Source organism: Geospiza fortis, unplaced genomic scaffold (genome assembly GCF_000277835.1).
Source record: "Geospiza fortis unplaced genomic scaffold, GeoFor_1.0 scaffold79, whole genome shotgun sequence".
Lineage (NCBI taxonomy): Eukaryota > Metazoa > Chordata > Aves > Passeriformes > Thraupidae > Geospiza > Geospiza fortis.
In genome coordinates, this window is record NW_005054408.1 from 2,483,712 (window position 1) to 2,502,284 (window position 18,573).

Here is an 18,573-nt window from a genome sequence, read left to right on the forward strand (position 1 = left end):
AGGAGGCAGGCAAAACAATTATCCAAACCAGAATTTTGGCCCATTTGAGTACCTCACTTTTCAAAGCAGTACCATCAAATCTTTAAAGACTGAAAATGGTGAGGACCTCACTTTTATGTTTCATGTGAAGATAAGAGAATCACAGCAATCTCCCTCACCATGACAGTGCCCATGGTTTTATCACTGAGGCAGAAGGGATTACGTGAGCCCAGCCCAGCCAGAGCAACTCTGGGAAAGCCCTGCAGCTAGTGCAGTCCACAATAATGACCCTCAGACCTAATACCCATTTGCTCTACAAACAAGCACTGAATACCATTTATAGACAGTTTCAGTCATCTTTTGGTTTCATTTTGGCTTCACAGCTTTAGAGCTTATACCCCCTTCAAAAAACTGGGCAAACTGTTCTTTTGGACAAACCTTTCTATATGCAAACTTCTTTGATATTCTTACTTCAGAAAATGAAAAAGAAGTATCCCAGCAGTATTTCCATCCAAAGTCTCTTAGGAAAGGTAGCACCATAAACAATTAGCTTGACAATCTTAAATGCCAACCAACCTTTTCTCCCAGGGGCCGAGGGATGCCCACGTACAGGTGGTCGAGGAAGTTGGCGCTGCGGCCCAAGCCCAGCACGTTGTAGGGCAGCTGCAGAGCGTAATGTGCTGACTGGCTGAGCTGGCCAGCTGCAAGCAAAGCATAAAGGAAGCCCATATAGGTATTTTAGGGGAAAAAAACCCAATCAGTCAATCAAACCCCCAAACGACCAACTTGCTACACAAGTACACATTCCCCAGTCAGTAATAAAAATGTTTCAAGATTTTCACCAATTGCATGATTATTTAATTCTTAAAGCTCAGTCCCACATTTCCAAACTACCTGTGAGTACTCAGTTGGAGAAGAGCTTAAATACTTTACATATTCTTATGAGTATTATTTCTATGTTAACTCAAATCTCCATTATTTGTTACAAGCTGAGAAGAAATCAACTATCTGCATGTATTTTTATATGATTAGTGCCAAGTTTCTTGCCTATTGATTTACAAGATTAGACTCCGTATGTGAAGGTTCACTTTAATTCTTGTCAGTGTTAAACTGTAATTACTACTGTCACAAAATTAGCGAAGTAAATTCTCATGAACAAATTTTCAAAGAATAAATTAATTTAATGAAAACAGGATTGCATTGGTTGCAAGTTAATTATAGAAGAATTTGTAGATGGAAAATAAGATTCTTGGTTTCCTGAAAAGGCAGTGGGGAAACAGACAAGAGTTGCAGTTATCAACAAGTTCACTGGCATCCCATTCCCAAAGTATCCAGGTAGTTCATTTAAAAAAAAATCTTCTAATAGTTTAATTTCTGGCCAACAGATTCAGATCCTGTGTGGGTTCTTTGTTCTCTTAGCAAGTGAGCTGCTCCCACAGCAGGAACAGTATCAGCACCTCAGAAGCACTACAGTGAATTCAGCCTTCACCAGATTAAACAGGAATGAGTGCAAGGGACACTTGACAACCACAAATGGGTTTCTGTGACCAACAGAAACAGCTTTTCACAAGAATGTGATTTAGTCAGTATTTTTAGAGCATCAGACTTCTTTCAGCTTTGATCCCTAATAGATTATGCCTGAAACTGGAAATTATAAGTTAAACAACAAAATGCAACAGAATGTGAATTAAAGAACAGGAATCCATATTTTGTAGTGAATTTACAGCCAAGTCCTTTTACCTCTCCACACTCCCATCCAAGGCTTGATTCAGGAGGCAGCACTGATTGGTGACACAACATTCCGCATAGCTGTGCTGAACACAGGGCAGGAAAAGCTCCTCACTCACCACCACCACTGCTTTGGCAAAGCCAAATATCCTTTCAAGACAAACCAAACCCCCCTCCTGGCATCCTGGAGATGCCAGTAAGTGGCAGTGGCCACAACGCAGCAGCACTTCACCAAGGGACAACAAAGAAACCACTTCCAGTAGCAGCTCCTCAGCTCCTGTACACTCCTCTGGGGACAAACTCCTGGTGCTGCAGGCTGGGGATTCTGAACCCTGCTCATTACAGTGATTACTTCATGGCTCTGCTTTTGTGAACCTCCCTTCCCCTACCAGCTCTTGAGGAAGCCACTTGCCTTATGCTGTCAGGCATGTTTTGAAATAAGTCTGTTTAATCAGGAGGTAAATATTCTGTATTATTGTGCATTTAGAATTATAATAACTATATTTTAAAAAGCAAGCTGAATGTCAACTGAGATCTGAAAAATCAGCTTGATGCAGTTTAACTTTTTATTAAGCTAAAATGCTATTAGCAAAAAGAAACAGTAAAGGTCTTCCTAAAGATTATACACATTTTAGATTTTTTTTTCCCCCACGTAGAACCATGTAATGAACAAGCAGATGAGGAAATATTGAAGTTGGATTTGTACTTTCAGGTCTCTATTGTGAGGATAAGGTGTACTGTGCACGTTGTTGGGTAGATTTCTCAATTACAGAAGATGCAGCACAAAGCACTGACTGAGCAGCTTTTCTCTTTAAGAACAGGGATTTTTCCGGGAAGCTGAAACAACACAGGATAGGACAGCAGAGGGTTTGAGTCCTGAGCATGTCCCTGCCTTGCCAGTGACCTCCCTAACATGATCTTGGCTAAACTGCTCAATCTCCAGGTGTCAGTATCCAAATCTAAAACGGGAGTAATTCTCAAAGTACATAATATCTGACACCTCCAGTTACCAACATACAAGTAGTAAGGAGCAAAGGTGGGTGTATTTAATTTGACTGGTTATAGAAACAAGCCAGATGTGTTATTTGATCATGCTGCAACAAAAAAAAAAGATTTTCTTTTAGCATTTTTTCACTAATGCTGCATGCTGAAGGACTTTCCCCAAAAGAACAAGGTACTGCTGTAACATTGAAAAGCTTTTAGAATTACTTTTGAGTGAAATATTTAGGATCATGAGAAGACTGCAACTAAGATCTTGCTTTTTTCTTTCATCTTACAAATGAAATGAATGTCAACTAAATTAAAGAGAATAGAAGAAAATGTCATATACTGTGTGCAGTCAGCCTTAAAGAGGTTAGAGAGTCACATACTGCAGCCAGAATTCTTAAAGCACTGAATAATTTCATGGCTACTAATGCTGGTTCTTATGCATCAGATAAGGATGACAAAATCTTACGCTTCAGGATGTAAATAGATCATTTGCAAAGGTCAGAAAAGAATGTTTTCTTCTACACAGCAGGCAGAAATGTGCACATACTTTTTTTTATTTTATTTGCCTTTAAAATTGGGGGGTGTTAGCTAAGCAGGATGATAGCATGTAGAAGGTTCCAGTTTACTAAAACTGACTAAGCACAGGAGAACTTTGAGACTCTTCCTTGCTTTCCTCAGCCTCTATCTATCAGAAATTCTGTTTGATGCTTCCTGAAAAGTTCCACATAGAATTGCAACCAAGTAATTAAGAATGAAAACTGCTCACCTGAGAAACATAAAGCCCTGAACCAAGACAAAAAATAAAAAGAGAAATTACAGAGAGTACTGTCAACAGTTTATTGACATTATCTGTGGTTCCCAGTCACTGGTAATTAATTTACTTATGAAAATATTTAAAATTTAATTAAATGGCAACCACAGCAATTTCCCCTCTTGTAAAATTACTGGAAACAACTTTCTACTTGTTTCAAGAAAATCTGAAAATAGTTTTACATCTTCAAGGAAGGAAGTAGGATTTATTTGTTACATTCAAATTGTTCTCTAGGTTTTTGGAAGTCAGTGTAGGCAAGATGGACGAAGCGGCTGCTGTTTCACAGTTTGTTTTACTTCGTCAGTAGAACTGTTACTATAAACAAGACTTAAAAAACCTTCTCCTGATCATGCTACACATAATTTCTTTTTAATAATACTTTTAAGATTATTCAATACTATGTCTTTTGCCTTAAGCTTCTTGTTTCAAAAATGCCATTTCAAAGCATGCAGATATAATGGGCTATGGTATTGGTATTAGTGTGGTATATATATTCTTGTTTTAAATCATAAATCATTAAGTTTATTGCTTCAAAAAACCTTGGGCAGAGTAAAATCCCCAACAATTTAGGACATGGTTTTCTGTGGTTTTAGCCTATCGGAGATCAAATTTGTAAGAAAAAGCGAATGATGTTAGGCAGCCAAACCTCAGAAGATTTTGCAGAGTTTGATATTCAGAAACCATTCTGGACCTTTTGGAATCAATCTCCTTACCTCTGAAGTCTGGCATATAAAATTGGAAGCAATTCGTATCATTAACCTTTCTAAAGTCTTGTCTGACAACCAGAGCCATGTGTTGTCTGTGACAGATCCAGTACTTGTTCTTTTATACCTGAATTAAGTCATTTTCCTTCTGTTTCCATTATCCTGATGTAAACTTGCTGAAAGCTCAAGGGTAGCCTGTTCTCCCCTGAGCTGAACTGAAATGTCCTCAACAGCTCATTTCAGGCTGGAGAATTTAACTTTGTGAGGGGAAAGTGGTTGGAGTTACATGTAGGAGCAATGCCTTCTCTTGTTTAAACAGCACTGACAACACCTGGTACTGCATTTAGGAACAGCCTCACTGAACCTACAGCAATAGATGCACAATACTGATAGTGTTCAGTCAGTTTAAATACACTTATTTTGTGAAACAACAGCAGAACATGCAAGATCACTACACAAAACTGAAACACTAATGGAAAATCTGATTTCTAACTTGTGATTTCCTGAAGCATTCCTTATAATTATTTTTATTATGCTTTTTTAAACAAAATATTATTAGCCAATTAAAAGCCATTCTTTGAAATTAAAAATTCAGTAATTCTATTTAGGATTCCAAAAATGTATCTTTTAGTCTCAGACTTGCATGTAAATTCTTTTGTACCATCACTGAGGTCAGCACATGAATGATTTCTTTTATATAGATTAGACAAACACATACATCCTAGAAAAAGTAAAAATTAGTCAAAACCTGCCATGCAGAGGTTGCATGGATTGCAGCACAGCTGGGAGCAGCACCCAGGCAAAGCTGGAAGAGGACAGAGGCAGTTTGGGCGCAGTTCAAGGTTTGGGTGCAGTCACAGTGACCGAGTGTCCCTTCCCTGCACAGCTGGGGCACTGCAGTGATGCTTCCTCTGCTGCCATTACCAGCACTGGCCTAAAGTGCACTGAGTATTTCCCCTTTTTTTAAAGCTGGCAGCTCCTTCTTTTATTTGAAAATATGCCAACTACTTACTGCAAGAGAAAGGGAAAATATAACTGATAGTAATGAAAAACCCATGGAATGTGCCTAAGAATTTACAAAGAAGCTTTCAGGAAAAAAACTAATCTAACAAAAACTCAACAACTTCAAACTTGGAAGCTTCATAGAAAGTTGGAGAAATTGAATTGCTTGGCTTTAGTTGAAAGCTTTACTTTCGTTCCTTTCATATTGCCTTTGGGGGTCACTGGTTGGAAAAAAGAAATGTAGTGGTCAAAGAGTTCTTTTTCTGCTTAGAATATGCAATGGTAACTTCATCTTTCTAAGGGCTGGGAATGCCTCCCTGTTTTCCCCAGCTGGTTGCCTCTTTTCCTTAGTCCCCCTAATAGGAAATTCCAGATTAATGCAGAACACACCTCTCACCTCTCAACCTTTTCTGCAATACCTGGTTCTGCAGTACCAGAAATAACAAACATGGGAAAGGGAATTCAAAGTGCACTCCTGGGACTTGGACACCGATGATTGCAGTGCTGCCAACACTTGGGACACCTCTGCAAGTCCAAACTCCAAACCTGATGCATTTTTATGAGAGTATGTATTTTTGTGAAAAATACCTTTACACCATAAAATTATAGAAGTAAAACTGGTAACTTAAAAACCCCTCAAACAATAAGATTATCATATTGCTGATGGGGGAAGCTGTGTCATTTGTAAAGCCCAAATATCCAAGATTTGGTGTCTTGCAAGCAACATTACAAGTTCAAGTAAGCCTTCTAAACAGAAGAGAGTTATACAGAGAAACATACTAGAAGGCTAGTCCTACCTATAGGAAACAGAAAATCCCTCTCATTGAATGCAGCTATTCAATTATTAAATTATTCCAGCTTGTTCCATGAATCCACTCTTCTTCTGTGTAGTGGAATTCGACACAATGAACCTTGCAGCGTCAAATGGCCATTGAAAATAAGCTTATATTGCTTTTTTTCTGGTACATATTGCAATGTTTATGTTTAAATTCATGACTATAATAGCTGCTAGACATTTGTGTTCACCTCACAATTCAATTTAGTTAAACAGCAGGAGAACTAAATGCAACAACAGGGAAGAGTAAGCAGATTTCAGAAAACCAGAAGGGCACGACTTCACAGCATGTGAAAGGTCATTCTGCCATGGAAGGTTTAAAACAAAACAAAGCAAAAGCAGCAAAATGAAAGAGCTCTGGAATGAGAGCTGCAGAGGCCATCAGTCCACACAGCTTCACTCATACAGATGCTTAAACAAATTATGACTTGATCCATATCAGCCATTCAGTGAAACTGCTCTTATCATCTTCCCATGGATATGGAGCTTTAAGGAAACCTGAGATATTTACTGCCACCTGTTCCTGGCCCACAGAATTAATGTTTGGTAGACTCAAGCTGCAAGTGTGAGCCTATTTATTTCAAATTCTATCAGCATATTTTTACTTCAGATGTGCATAGCACAGGCTGAAGCACAAAATATATTCTTCCAATAAAACCCTGGAAATGTATATGTAGAGCTGAAAATCCTGGCTGACATTCACACTTAACTGTGGGATCTCCTTAAAAATAATAACCCCAAAAGAAAAGGGAGAAGGCAGGTTGCAGGACATGGATCAGAAAGCATGACTTAAATTTGAGTTGGTGTACTTCTCCTGGATTTACACTGGACCTGGTCTGATCTCAAGCATGAAATTCCTTAAATATTTGAAGAAGTTGTTATGATTGAGTTTCCTCTCAGGAAGAGAAGGTCTGTGGAGATATTAACTCAGATGTAAGGCCCAGAACTTCTCCACTTTAATGCCCATGTTGGCAATTGCTACTCCTTGTAGCTAATTTAACAGTATTTCTTGTAAGACTACAAGTGGATTGAGCAATGTGAAAGTAAAAGCACAGAATATATCCTAATTATTATTCTGCTATCTTTTAACAACATACTGGAATGTTAATAGGAGACAGAACAATTCTAACAATGTTTTGAAGAAAACCCTCATAATTATGCAAATTTCCTGTAGTTAAGGCTTGGCAGATCAAAGAACCTTAAAATGAATTAGATAAGGACAGCCATATGGGCCTTTTTATTTTACTCTTTGCATGAGTATTGCCTATATGAAAGATGCCATAACTCACAACTGAAGTCCTGCAGGATTCAGGGGATCAGAAGCAGAGTGGGGGCCATGGCTTTGAGTACACTATGATGTACTTAAGCCCAGGGCTGGAGGGATAACTTAAGGTGATTGGTTGCAGTGGTCCAGCCAACAACTGTTCCCCCACTGAGTGCAGCCATAAAGGCAATAAATAACAGCAGCTGACTTTGGAGGGGCACGTGAAAAGGAATGCTGAGTTTCCTTTTCATCAGAAAAAGAACTATGTTTTTACTCATGTCATTTCTTGGGAAAGAGGTTAATTATTTTAAAATTTTGATTAGCTCATTACTCCTTTCAGATAATTAAAAGCTTCAAGTATGGATTGTCCTGTAATATTACATAAGGAAGGCAGATAAGCTGATGAAAATTAAATAAGTTTTAAAATAGCATATGGATGCTATACAAATAAAAGCTTAATGTGGAAAAGATGTTTTGTAGGTTTATACATGGCCCAAAAATGATGATGATATCATTTGATATATCAAATGATCTATCCTGATAGTCAAATAAAAGAGGATTGTGATGTAATGGGTTGTTTTTCCAGACAACAGCCTGTATAGGCCAGTAATTCTAGTTAGAACATTTACTGAATCTCACACATAACATTTGCAAGAGAAGAAAATCTAGCTACAAATGTAATGTAACACCCTCAGAAAACATGACTTTCAAAAGTTCTTGCAGGAATTATACACACTCAAAAAATCTATTAACTTATTAGTGTTGAGAAACTGATCAAAGACAGCATTAGAAAATTCCCTGTAGCAATGCTGCTGGGGTCATAAATACACTTGGAATTCATTACTGTTATTTCATAATGTCAGAACAGAAAAGGAAATTCATCATGCCTGGACTCTGTTAGGTTTTTATTATTGTAAACATGGTAGCTGTGAAGGGAATATAGTAGTATTAAATCACATTTGATAACTGTTTCTCAGAGTAAATAGTAAAAACATTGCATTTCTAGAAGAACTGCTCCCCCCACCCGAAACACAAACAAACAAAAAAACCAACAAAGCCACAACCAGCCAAACTCAGCAAACCCCAAAGAAAATATTTAAGGAAAATGTATTTTCTTTTGTTCTTGGAAGAGAGAAACAGAAAAAAAATTAGGAAAATGATACATGGAATAGGTCCAAATTTTAAGCTAGTTTTATTCAATTGTAAGATGTAAATTGTTCCATGACACAGAGTTTGAAAAATGTCTTTATTTAAGCATGTACAAACACAGAAATGCTAGAGTATCAAGATATGTTTTTGTAGCTATCTGGTTTGTATTTCAGGACATCTTCTTTGTCTCTAATTTCTCGCAGGTGGAATTAACAGTTCTGAGCAAGCTACTCATGGTGAGAGCATTGCCCGTGACTCAGATTGACTCAGGACCTTAACATGTCAGCATTTTCCCCTCTAAATTATTGCTTTTATTTAAGTTAGTGTTATACAAAATATAATCTGGAACTACAGGAACCATTTTTTACAAAATCTGAGCTTAATCTGAAATGAAACTGGAGTGACAGCTACAGATAACTGTACCTACTGATCATGTTTAGCTTATGAGCTTGGGATTTTTGCCTAAGCAAGAAATGAGTCCATTATAGCCCCAAGATTACCAATCATAAATGAGACTAATAAACCACTTTGTACAGTCTCCTGTACAAAGTCTTGGAGCCACCAGTACACACCTAGGAAGGCAGCAGAAACCCCAGGATATTCTAACATCAGGCACTGCCTGGAGCACAGCCCAGTGGATGATTCTCTCTTTGGCTGCTGGTTTTGGACTCCTGCTCCTGCGGCAGCTGCCCCATCTGAGGCCATTAAAGCTTTAGTTCCCATACAAGTTGCACCAAGCACCCCTTCCCCCTTGATTTTGACCCTGTTCCCTCAGGACTGATTCCCTGCAGTTCCTGCATTACTGGGAAGGACACAGGAATTCCCTCTCCAGCTTCATCACGCTACTCAGCGTTTGATTTTGTTACCTGCCAGTGGTAGTGAACAACTCCAGACAAACACATCCTGTGCGTCCTGAACATTATCCTGATCCTTTCTCATCTGGCTGCTAGGATTGTATTGAGCTATTTCAAGGCCTCTGCTGTTTCTTAATGCATAATTGCTTAGGAAGCAATTAGAAGCTTATGCTGTTTCACAAACTGATGATATTTTACCCAACAATTTTTTGCTACAGCCAACTGTTCAAACCTAACTGGCACAGGACAAATGAAAAAATAATGCAATTGCAATGTTTGTCATAAAAATGCAATCTGTAAAGAAGAAAGAGAACGTTGGGGGGTTTGGCATTGTAAACTGAAGGCAACATTGAAACCATTCCCATTCCCTCTGCCACTTTCCAACTCCTTAGGTTGCTAAGAAGCACAAACACAGCCAGACTGTGCCCTGGGTATTCCCACAGTGAGTTTCTCTTACCTGACCCATTTTTCAGGTACCCATTTGCATCTACAGTGGTGTACATGATGTAAGGACCAGGCTGATTAACTCCAAAGGGCTACAAGGGATCAAAGAAAAAGGCAGGCAACATTTTAGGAACAGAAAAAGCTATAGTCATTAAACAGTAAACTGAGGAAAAAAAATTTTACATTAAGAATTAATTTTTTTATATTAATAATTTATTTTTTACACTTTAACTTCAAAACCTTGCAACTGTTTTGGTCATAGTACTATATGGAAATCAATTTTCAAAACCACAGTAATCAGTTGGCTAAGTAATATTTAGTTTCTCATGAAGAAAGCTGTATTATTCAGTCCTCTGGCAAAAAGTTTAATGTTTCCTTGGAAGCTATAAGTAAAGTAAAACCCCCTAAAAATTCAAAGAAATAACTGCATGTTCTGAAAAAGCAGAACATTTGATACCAAGAGAATGCACTATCTTGATGGTATTTCTGAATTGAAAAATACAACACAAATTTCCTTTATTATTACTATTATTTAGCAGTGTTTCATTTAATTAATGAAAGTGATTGAACAGTTACTTGTCAAGTACTGGTATCTGTTTTAAGCAAATTTTCTTGAGGAAGAAAATGTACTTAGACATCAAACTACAGTCATGAGGAAAAATAAAACAAACACCCAAGGAAGTTGTACATTACTGAGTGATGAACCATAAGAAATGTACCTAAGTAAGAAAGGGTGGGAAGGGAGAGGATAAGAGACAATTGCAACAACAGATTTCAAAGGAATTTTTCTTTTTTGGTTTTTTTTTTTCCTAGTGCTGAATTCGATCTGATATTAGGACATCAAATCCAAGAGAGAGCTTTCAAGTAAGTTACAGAAGAACACTAAAAGAGATGATGACCTGTTTCACACCATGCCTCAAAAGTAGTAAGTTTAAACCATGACAGTAAGTGATAATGATGAGAGATGAGATCAAAGCCTGACAATAATAACTGATTAGAATGAAAAGTAAGGAGACCACAGAGGTGATGCTAATGCAGATCTATGAAAGATGAGTGAATAAGGTGAAATTTAACTTTTTTTGGTGCCACATAGCTGTACTCTGGCAAAATGTACCTTATGTTACTATGTTGAGAACTCCTATTACAATGGGAGCAATGGTGTTTCAGTGATCTCAATAATGAAATTTCCACCAACATCTGCTGTGAAGATTTGCTTTTTAAACCCTCGATTTTTGTAATTAAGTTAATGATACTATCAAACCTCATTATTTTACAACAGAAATTAAACCCCATGTCTCAAAATAGGCTTGAAGCAAAGGTTAGCCCCATTTGAAGCAGTTTTTCTATTTTCAAGTCAAAATTAAATGTGAAAGTTTTGTAGAGCTAAAGTGCTACTGCTACCTCTGATTACTCTAAGCTCCTCTTTCAGGCCAACTTTCACTGTGAACATTGCTAAACAATTTGCTAATTGGCAGTTTGGTGGGTGAGTTGCAGATCTCTGGAGATGAATAAAATAATCTAAACAGAAAACACCACATGTGTATGACTGTCTGCAGAATCATCAGAGCCCAGTACACTTTTCCTTGGCTGTGCCACTGCTGGAGTTGGGCCCAGAAGTGGTTGCATCTACCCCACAGTCAGTTTTGCCTGGACTTTCTAAGTGCCCACCAAGACTTGGCACAATTCACAGTTTGGGCACCCAGGTTCCTCCTGTCTCTGGTACCTCCCAGCCCCCAGTGTGGGTAACAAAGCTCCTGCACAACAACAATCAACTGATTCCAGCTGATTCCAGCTCTGAGCAGCAGCTGCCCAGAGTTATGGGTCTCACAGAAGCAGAAGTTGGCCAGTCATGGCTTGAATTACACATTATTGCAGTCAATAGCTCTTTTAATATGCTGAGAGTTTTTGGTATAATTAGATTTCAGCTTATTTGAAGCTAAATACTAAACAAGGCCATGGTAACACTTACTGTTATTTTCCGAGGGCAGTCATTAGAACAGAGGCCGCTGAGAACTGCAAGAACAAAAAGTGACCATGTTGTGTTTATGTTCACAAATCATCTTAGAAGCACCACCTTTGGAATCTAGTAAAGTCTAGTGAAAGTGTCAGGTAGTCATTAAAACACAAAGAAAATAAATATCTTTGTGATTTATGGTAATGTAATCAGTTGGAAGCATACTTGGCAGAAATTCATCACTGTTTTACCCCACCTCACTGGTTAACCAGCTTCAAAAGGGCAGATATCCCAGTTAGAAAAATTCCAAATTAAAACATTTTTAAAACAGTGAACTATACATTTTATTCATTATTCTTCCTTTCTAACCATTTAAAATACTGGCAGAGATTCAGCTTTACTGTTTTAACTAATAAAAGATAAAGGCTCTTCCCTCTATACAAAGCATCTTTTTAGAACTTGGTTTAAAACAATTCACAAAAGCTGTAACAAGCAGAAATCCCATTGCCAATTTACTCCATTAATTCAAAAGTATTTTAAGCAGGTGTATATAATGCTAATTAATATCTAAATCCTGTGACACTTGTTCCAATTAATTGTTTAAAACTTACTAGTTTGAAAAATCAGTTCCATTCAGAAATCTCTGTTAAAAATCTAAATGAGGGACAGTGAAAGCCATCTGTTCTGTAAGCCAGGACATCCTGTCACACTGAGTATTAGAAGAAAACAACAAAACTCACACACATACAATAATCTAAGGTCCATTTTGATGCAAAATTTGGACTTTTAATGACAACAGTTTGGTTGAGCAGCAGGCCAGTAATGGCGATGGGCAGGGAGGAGGATGCACACCAGGTACTGAGGCCAGGGAAAAACATTACTGCTCCATGAATTATGGTATCACAAAGCAAGCATGGCAGACAGAAAATGAAGATTTGGACCAGATTTGAGGGCAGGTCATCCTAACCACCAGGAGTTTCTTAAAACATTTTCTGTCTTCTTTAAGGGTCCATTGAGCTAAGGGTACAAAATGTTTAGAATCAGGAAAATACTGAAAGGTGCGTGTGAGATGTTCACAGTCTGATTAGAAATCATTCCCTGTGTGACTCAGAAATGGCACTGCTCTAGTAAAGGAAGTTTTCTAGTAATTTGTGTGTGAATATTAACAATTGTCAAGGCTCCTAAATTACCATTCTTTGCTTGTGATTTCAAAATGTTGAAATTTCTATATACAGTAAGATGTAATATTTTATGCAGGTCAAACCCCCCCAGTATCTGAACAGTTAAGACGAATGTGTGTGGCAAAGCAGAATTTGAAGACTATATGCACCTACAGATAGACTTTAAACACTACAGCTTTAGTTTTATCTATTAGACATAGATGAGTATGCAAGTGGATCCAACTCTTCCCATTTTGATGCAAAAGGGCACACTGAAATTTGCTGTTCAGTTTCACCCCTGGAACAAATTACCTGGCCAAGTATATTTGACATCAGTTATAATGAGCAAAGCTGTTCTCATTGTCCATATGCCAAATAAGTGAACACAATGCATTTACTGATAATACTAAATCACACAAAGCACATTTTGTTAGAAATACTTTCCCCTGTATCACAGTAAAAATATTTTTAGACCCTCATTAATTCCTATTTCCTGGGGTTTCTATGCAAAAATACTCACACCCTAAAAGGGTGCTAAAAAAAGGCTTGCCCCAGTTTTTAAGACAGATTTACACAGAGTGAATCAAAAAAGCATGTTGCAAATTACTCCCTTCCCCATTAAAATATCACACAATTATAGTTCTGGTATGGCTTTGTGAAGTGTAAGATTTTCCCAGAGGATTTTCTGCATGCTTTTGTGAATTACACTACAGATACATGGTATTATTTCAAAGAAGGCTTCCACCAACATGATAAATGATTAAACACTATCACGATGAGAACAGAGCTCAGGCTGTGGACAAAGTAATAATAGCATCAGCCCCCAGCAGTAGCTGCAGTTCTTTTCTCTTCTGGTGTGCAGAATGTGAGCTTTAGAGGACTGGATGTATTTAAATAACATTAATGTAAATACAATTTTTGAAGGTGAACCTCTAGTTGTTGCTAGTGAGCTTTGTTTCCATAGGCTCCCATACAGCCTCATTTTTCACTCATTCTCAAAAAATCAAGCAAGACAGAAAAGAAATGAGCTCAAAGCTCAATGCCTTTGCAGTTGAAGAACATAGAAGGGCATGCAGTTTAAAATCCTAATTATGAATATTGTAATTTAACTCAAGCCTTTTAAACCAGCTCTCATTAATTCACACACCCTGGCCATGTTCATGGCCACTGTGTGCTCTCAGGGTAAGCTGTGGTTTGTGCCACGTGGATTTGGGCTGGAAACACAGAAGTGACTCCCACAGGGATGCAAAGTGGCCCTCAGAACAGATCATGCAGTGTAAGCAAAACACATCATGCAGGAGTCCCTGAAAGGAAAGCAGCCTGTTTGGAAGGTGATTCTGCATCACTCCCACATGACACACACACATGAACTCCAGCAAAGCAGGCTTGCTATGGCACAGGTACAGAACATTACCATAAGGCTTTCATATGCAAAGGCTCAAATATTCACAATATCCCATTTTGACTTTATTATGCATTGATAACTTACCAATAACTTTAACAAAATAGGCATCTGCTTCAAAGTTATTTTTCAATGTATGGATAGCAAAGTCCTTGTTGGAGTAGCCTTTGCTTAGCACAATGATATCCAAGATTCCCTAGAGGAAAAAAATCCCAAGTTTACATTACAATGCTTATTTACTCTTGGAAAAATGCTGTGCAGCAAAGTTTACGCCTTTGCTATTTATTTTTAAATCTTTCAAACATTATTAATATAATGTAAATCAAGTTGGGATGGAGAGGGCCATCCACAGCTCAGCAGGACAACCCAAGGCTGCCCAGCAAGGTCTGTGCAGGGCTCAGGGATGGGCACAGCCACACCCAGAGCCTGTTGCTGCACTTACATCCTCATAGATGTCAAAGAAGGTGGCAACCACAGCATCCTTGATCTGATTGAGATCCGAGAGCTCCCAGAACACCCTGAACATGCGCCGCACGCTCTTGCAGCTCACGTTGTTGCATGGGACATTTTCTAGCAAAAATGCTTGTTGATTGCTGTAAAACATACATATATAATACATAAACCAACTTGAGAGAAGTCTAAATTACAGAAATTTAAAAATATTGGAATTAAACTATTTAAGTGCTCTGGAGTTAGATGTAATAAAAGCTCAGCTAGCAGCTACTGGCTACTTGAAAAATCCATGAGTACGTATGTGAACTTTACAGACAGAACCACAATCACTGTCATGCCTGACTTATACAATGAAAGCATGAAATAAATGGATCCAAACAAACAGGAGTAACTTAACCATTCAGTCAAAGGACTGAACATATCCTTACTTTATTCTGAAAAAGCTACAAGTGAACTTATCTGCCATTTTTCTTAATCCCTGCCACAGTCTGTCAGCTTAAACACTATTCAAAACATGTCCATGCTTTTTCATTATTGCATGACAGCTTCTTCCCATCCCAGCTCCATTAATACTTTTTCTTCCACAATGCATGTTTTAAGCAAATTTGAGATTAAACCAAACCTCTATTTGTATGTTTTCCACTGTTTCAAGCAAAATACAAAACACAAAACCCAACCTGCTAAAGTGCAGTAAAAATAGGGCAATACAAGCCAAGTTAAGCACTTGCTGACATGTAACACAAAGACAAGTGCAAAACTAAACAAGAAATGTAGAAACCAAGCACAGTGCCAGGGCTAGTAAGAGTATCCAATAGGTGCCTATGGGTCAGTGGGAGCCACAAGGTTCCCACTCTCCCTGATAATGTCTCAGTGCTTCTGGAACCGGGAAAACCTCACACTTTACCAGCCTCCAACTCTTCAGGCAGGTTTGTATCCTGGGAGCCTGAATAAAATCCTTCATTGCCTCAGCAATGGAAACAGATGAAGTTTCCTCCTCTCCTTCTGGGGGCAGAGCCAGGAGCCAGAGCAGTGTTGTGTAAAGGCAGCTCAGCTGTCAGAGCCCAGGGCAACACCAGAACCATGTCCTCAGTGTGACCCTGCACACACTGCTGGCTCTGTGGGGACAGCGAGGTGGCTCCTGTGCCTCAGCAGCAGCCAGGATGCACAGGCACACACAGGCACTTCTCCTCAGGCAAATCACTGAATTAACTATGGCCAAAGGGAAATGAGGTCATCTGCAACATTTAGGGTGCTGCATTATCTGTATCTGAGAACTCATAATCACAACTTGAAATTCTTAAGTGCTCACATTCATTTCATATATTACCTAAGTACCATATCAGAATAGCCAGCTCCAAGGTAAGGTGACAAGCTGAGCTAAGCAGTTTGTTTCAATTTCTCTTTTTCATTGTCTCAACAGAGCTTTTTAAAATTTGGATAAACTTTTACAAAGACTCTTTCATTTTAAGACTCAAAGACTCATTCAGATTTTTTTAAATTGTCAGAAATTAATTAGATGATAATTTGCATTATACTCTGCACACTACTCAAGTCTAAGCTAGAAGCCTTGTGAATGGATAGACACAAGTAGTTTATTTACTGCAGGAAACTTGTTTATTTTCTTTCCTTACAACTGAGAAAAAAGGAAAACATTAATCAAAGTGGCACGGAGTATGGAAATGCCACTCTCCTTCACCCTTCTGTATCTACAAGAGAAACAGAAGACAAACAGCAGGAAGAAAAAAGCAATCTCAAACCCTAAACAGATGCTGAAGACCCAAGAAATGCACTGTGGCAGAGCTCTGTTGCAGAGGAAATGAATTAATTCATAGATGTAGCATCCCCTGTCCCGTGTGCCTGGGAGGAGGAAATGTTGCTGTATAGGCCATGTTGCAGCAACAGGAGTTGCAAGCCCTGATTTTCTGCAGGGGGGAGAGAACTTGCTGTTCTCTGCCTCCTCAGCTGCTCAGGTTGTTCCTGGGAGACATCTGGATTTGGCCTGTGAGCTGCCAGTTGAATTCTTCTATGATTTAGGCCTGTGATACACAAGGAGCCCTAGAATTGACGTATCTACTGCCATGTTTCATTTCTGATACATACCATAATAAATAAGTGCAAGCTTATGACCTTCCTATTATTTTGAACAAAATTTTGAAGAGTTCCCATCAGAAAGAATCTCCCTGTAACAAAGATAATCATCTGCATCCTTAAAATGACAAAGCAATGTCCTTGAAAGCCTATAAAGACAGACACTCCTGTAATAGTAAAACCTAAAAAATCAATGCTAAAGTGTTCTACAAAGAGTAACTGTCAATACTAAACAACTCAGCTTCAATGCTACAAGAGAGAGCACAAGCACTCTGAACTAAGACCAGCCTATTGCCCTTAACATGCCATTTGCAGCATTTCAGATACTGAGCTATACACACCAATCCACAGCTGCAGATAAATGGTGTACTACGTACAGCTTTATTCCAGAGGACATTATATCCCAATTTGGTACCTTCTGACCAAAGTCATCTATGCAGGAAAGGGAGATTTAATAAGGCTTAACACCAAAGACAGACTGAAGACTTATTTTAGTTTTATTTTAACATATTCCTTTGCAATTAGAATTAAATATTTACTGCTAATTTCATACATCTCTCATGCTGTCAGTTTTAGGGTAGTTCATTTAAAGTAATACCAGGGACATCTAAATCACCAATACCTTACTCCAGACGTTCAGAATAATTGAATTTGCCTCTGGTTTTTTAGATTTGCTCAATTACAAGGTGCTCATCAATCCTTCATTTAAAAGAAGTCCTCTATCCAACCTTCCTTCTGACAAGTGACAACTAATAATGATTTAGGAAGAGATAATTTGGTCGAATAAGAGTCCTTCCATATAAAGGATTAATATATATACATTAATTTAAAACTGAGCATGAACACCTAGAAAACTTTCTAGAAGTCTATCATACTTAGAAGTTTTTTATTCAACTTTCCATATCCAGCTGCTTTTTGTCTCCAAGTTTCAGTCTTTACTGTTATCAACTGTATCAGAGATAAAGTATTGTCAACTTGGCCAGTGAAAAACATTACCTTTGAATAAAAATGGATTTGAAAGACTTAGATTACATCTTTGCAATGCCAGATGCCAATTACTAGTGTCTAATTGGAAACAATTGTTAAACAAAATTCCTTTCATCTAATTAGATGGGAGATAGATGCTTATAAACTCACATGCAGTACTTACAATTCCAATGTTACCAGAGTCAATTTAAAATCAGCATGTGAAAAAATGAATTCATTTAGGTAAGACAGGAGGTATAGCTGAACCAATTACTAACTACTGATAAAATCCCTTCACCTATTATTATTCTATATACACACACAATTTCTAATACAGAATACATGTATATATCTAGCCTGAAGAAAAACCCGTGGACTTGAATTCTAATGTGCAGGTTTTGACTCAAGCCAGAAGTTACAAGAATTCAGACTGAACAGATAAATATGTAAAGATCTACAGTGCATTTAGCACCTTCACCTGTTGGAATTTATTGAGTACCTGATGGAATTTATTGAGTCTTAATAAAGGCTCAAAAGGTTCAATCCCCCACAATACCTGCAACCACAAGTGAGACTCCTTTTTGCTGTTTCTGGTAAGGAATGTCTCTACACTGTCGGAATATTACACAGTGTAATTCCAAATCAAAGGATTATTGCAGGAGATGGAACAGCAGAGTCTTAGAACAGCAGTGGCAATACTTGAAGCTATTGATCATTTTTCTGACACATCCACTGGGCAGGACACTAAACCAACATTATGCCCAACTATGATATCTTTATTTCAGTCTTT

At 38.0% G+C, this 18,573-nt stretch overlaps 1 protein-coding gene across 1 annotated transcript in view; it reads right to left on the reverse strand.

Moving 5' to 3' along the window:
* ITFG1 (integrin alpha FG-GAP repeat containing 1) overlaps positions 1 to 18,573 on the reverse strand; it is a 67,426-nt gene that overhangs the window by 7,509 nt on the left and 41,344 nt on the right. Inside the window, exons 10-14 of the mRNA XM_005426260.3 lie at positions 14,719 to 14,869; positions 14,364 to 14,472; positions 11,730 to 11,773; positions 9,774 to 9,852; positions 556 to 680 (exon numbers count right to left, since the gene is read on the reverse strand). Of these exons, the coding sequence (XP_005426317.1) occupies positions 556 to 680; positions 9,774 to 9,852; positions 11,730 to 11,773; positions 14,364 to 14,472; positions 14,719 to 14,869 (508 nt within the window). The remainder of the gene's footprint in view (positions 1 to 555; positions 681 to 9,773; positions 9,853 to 11,729; positions 11,774 to 14,363; positions 14,473 to 14,718; positions 14,870 to 18,573) is intronic.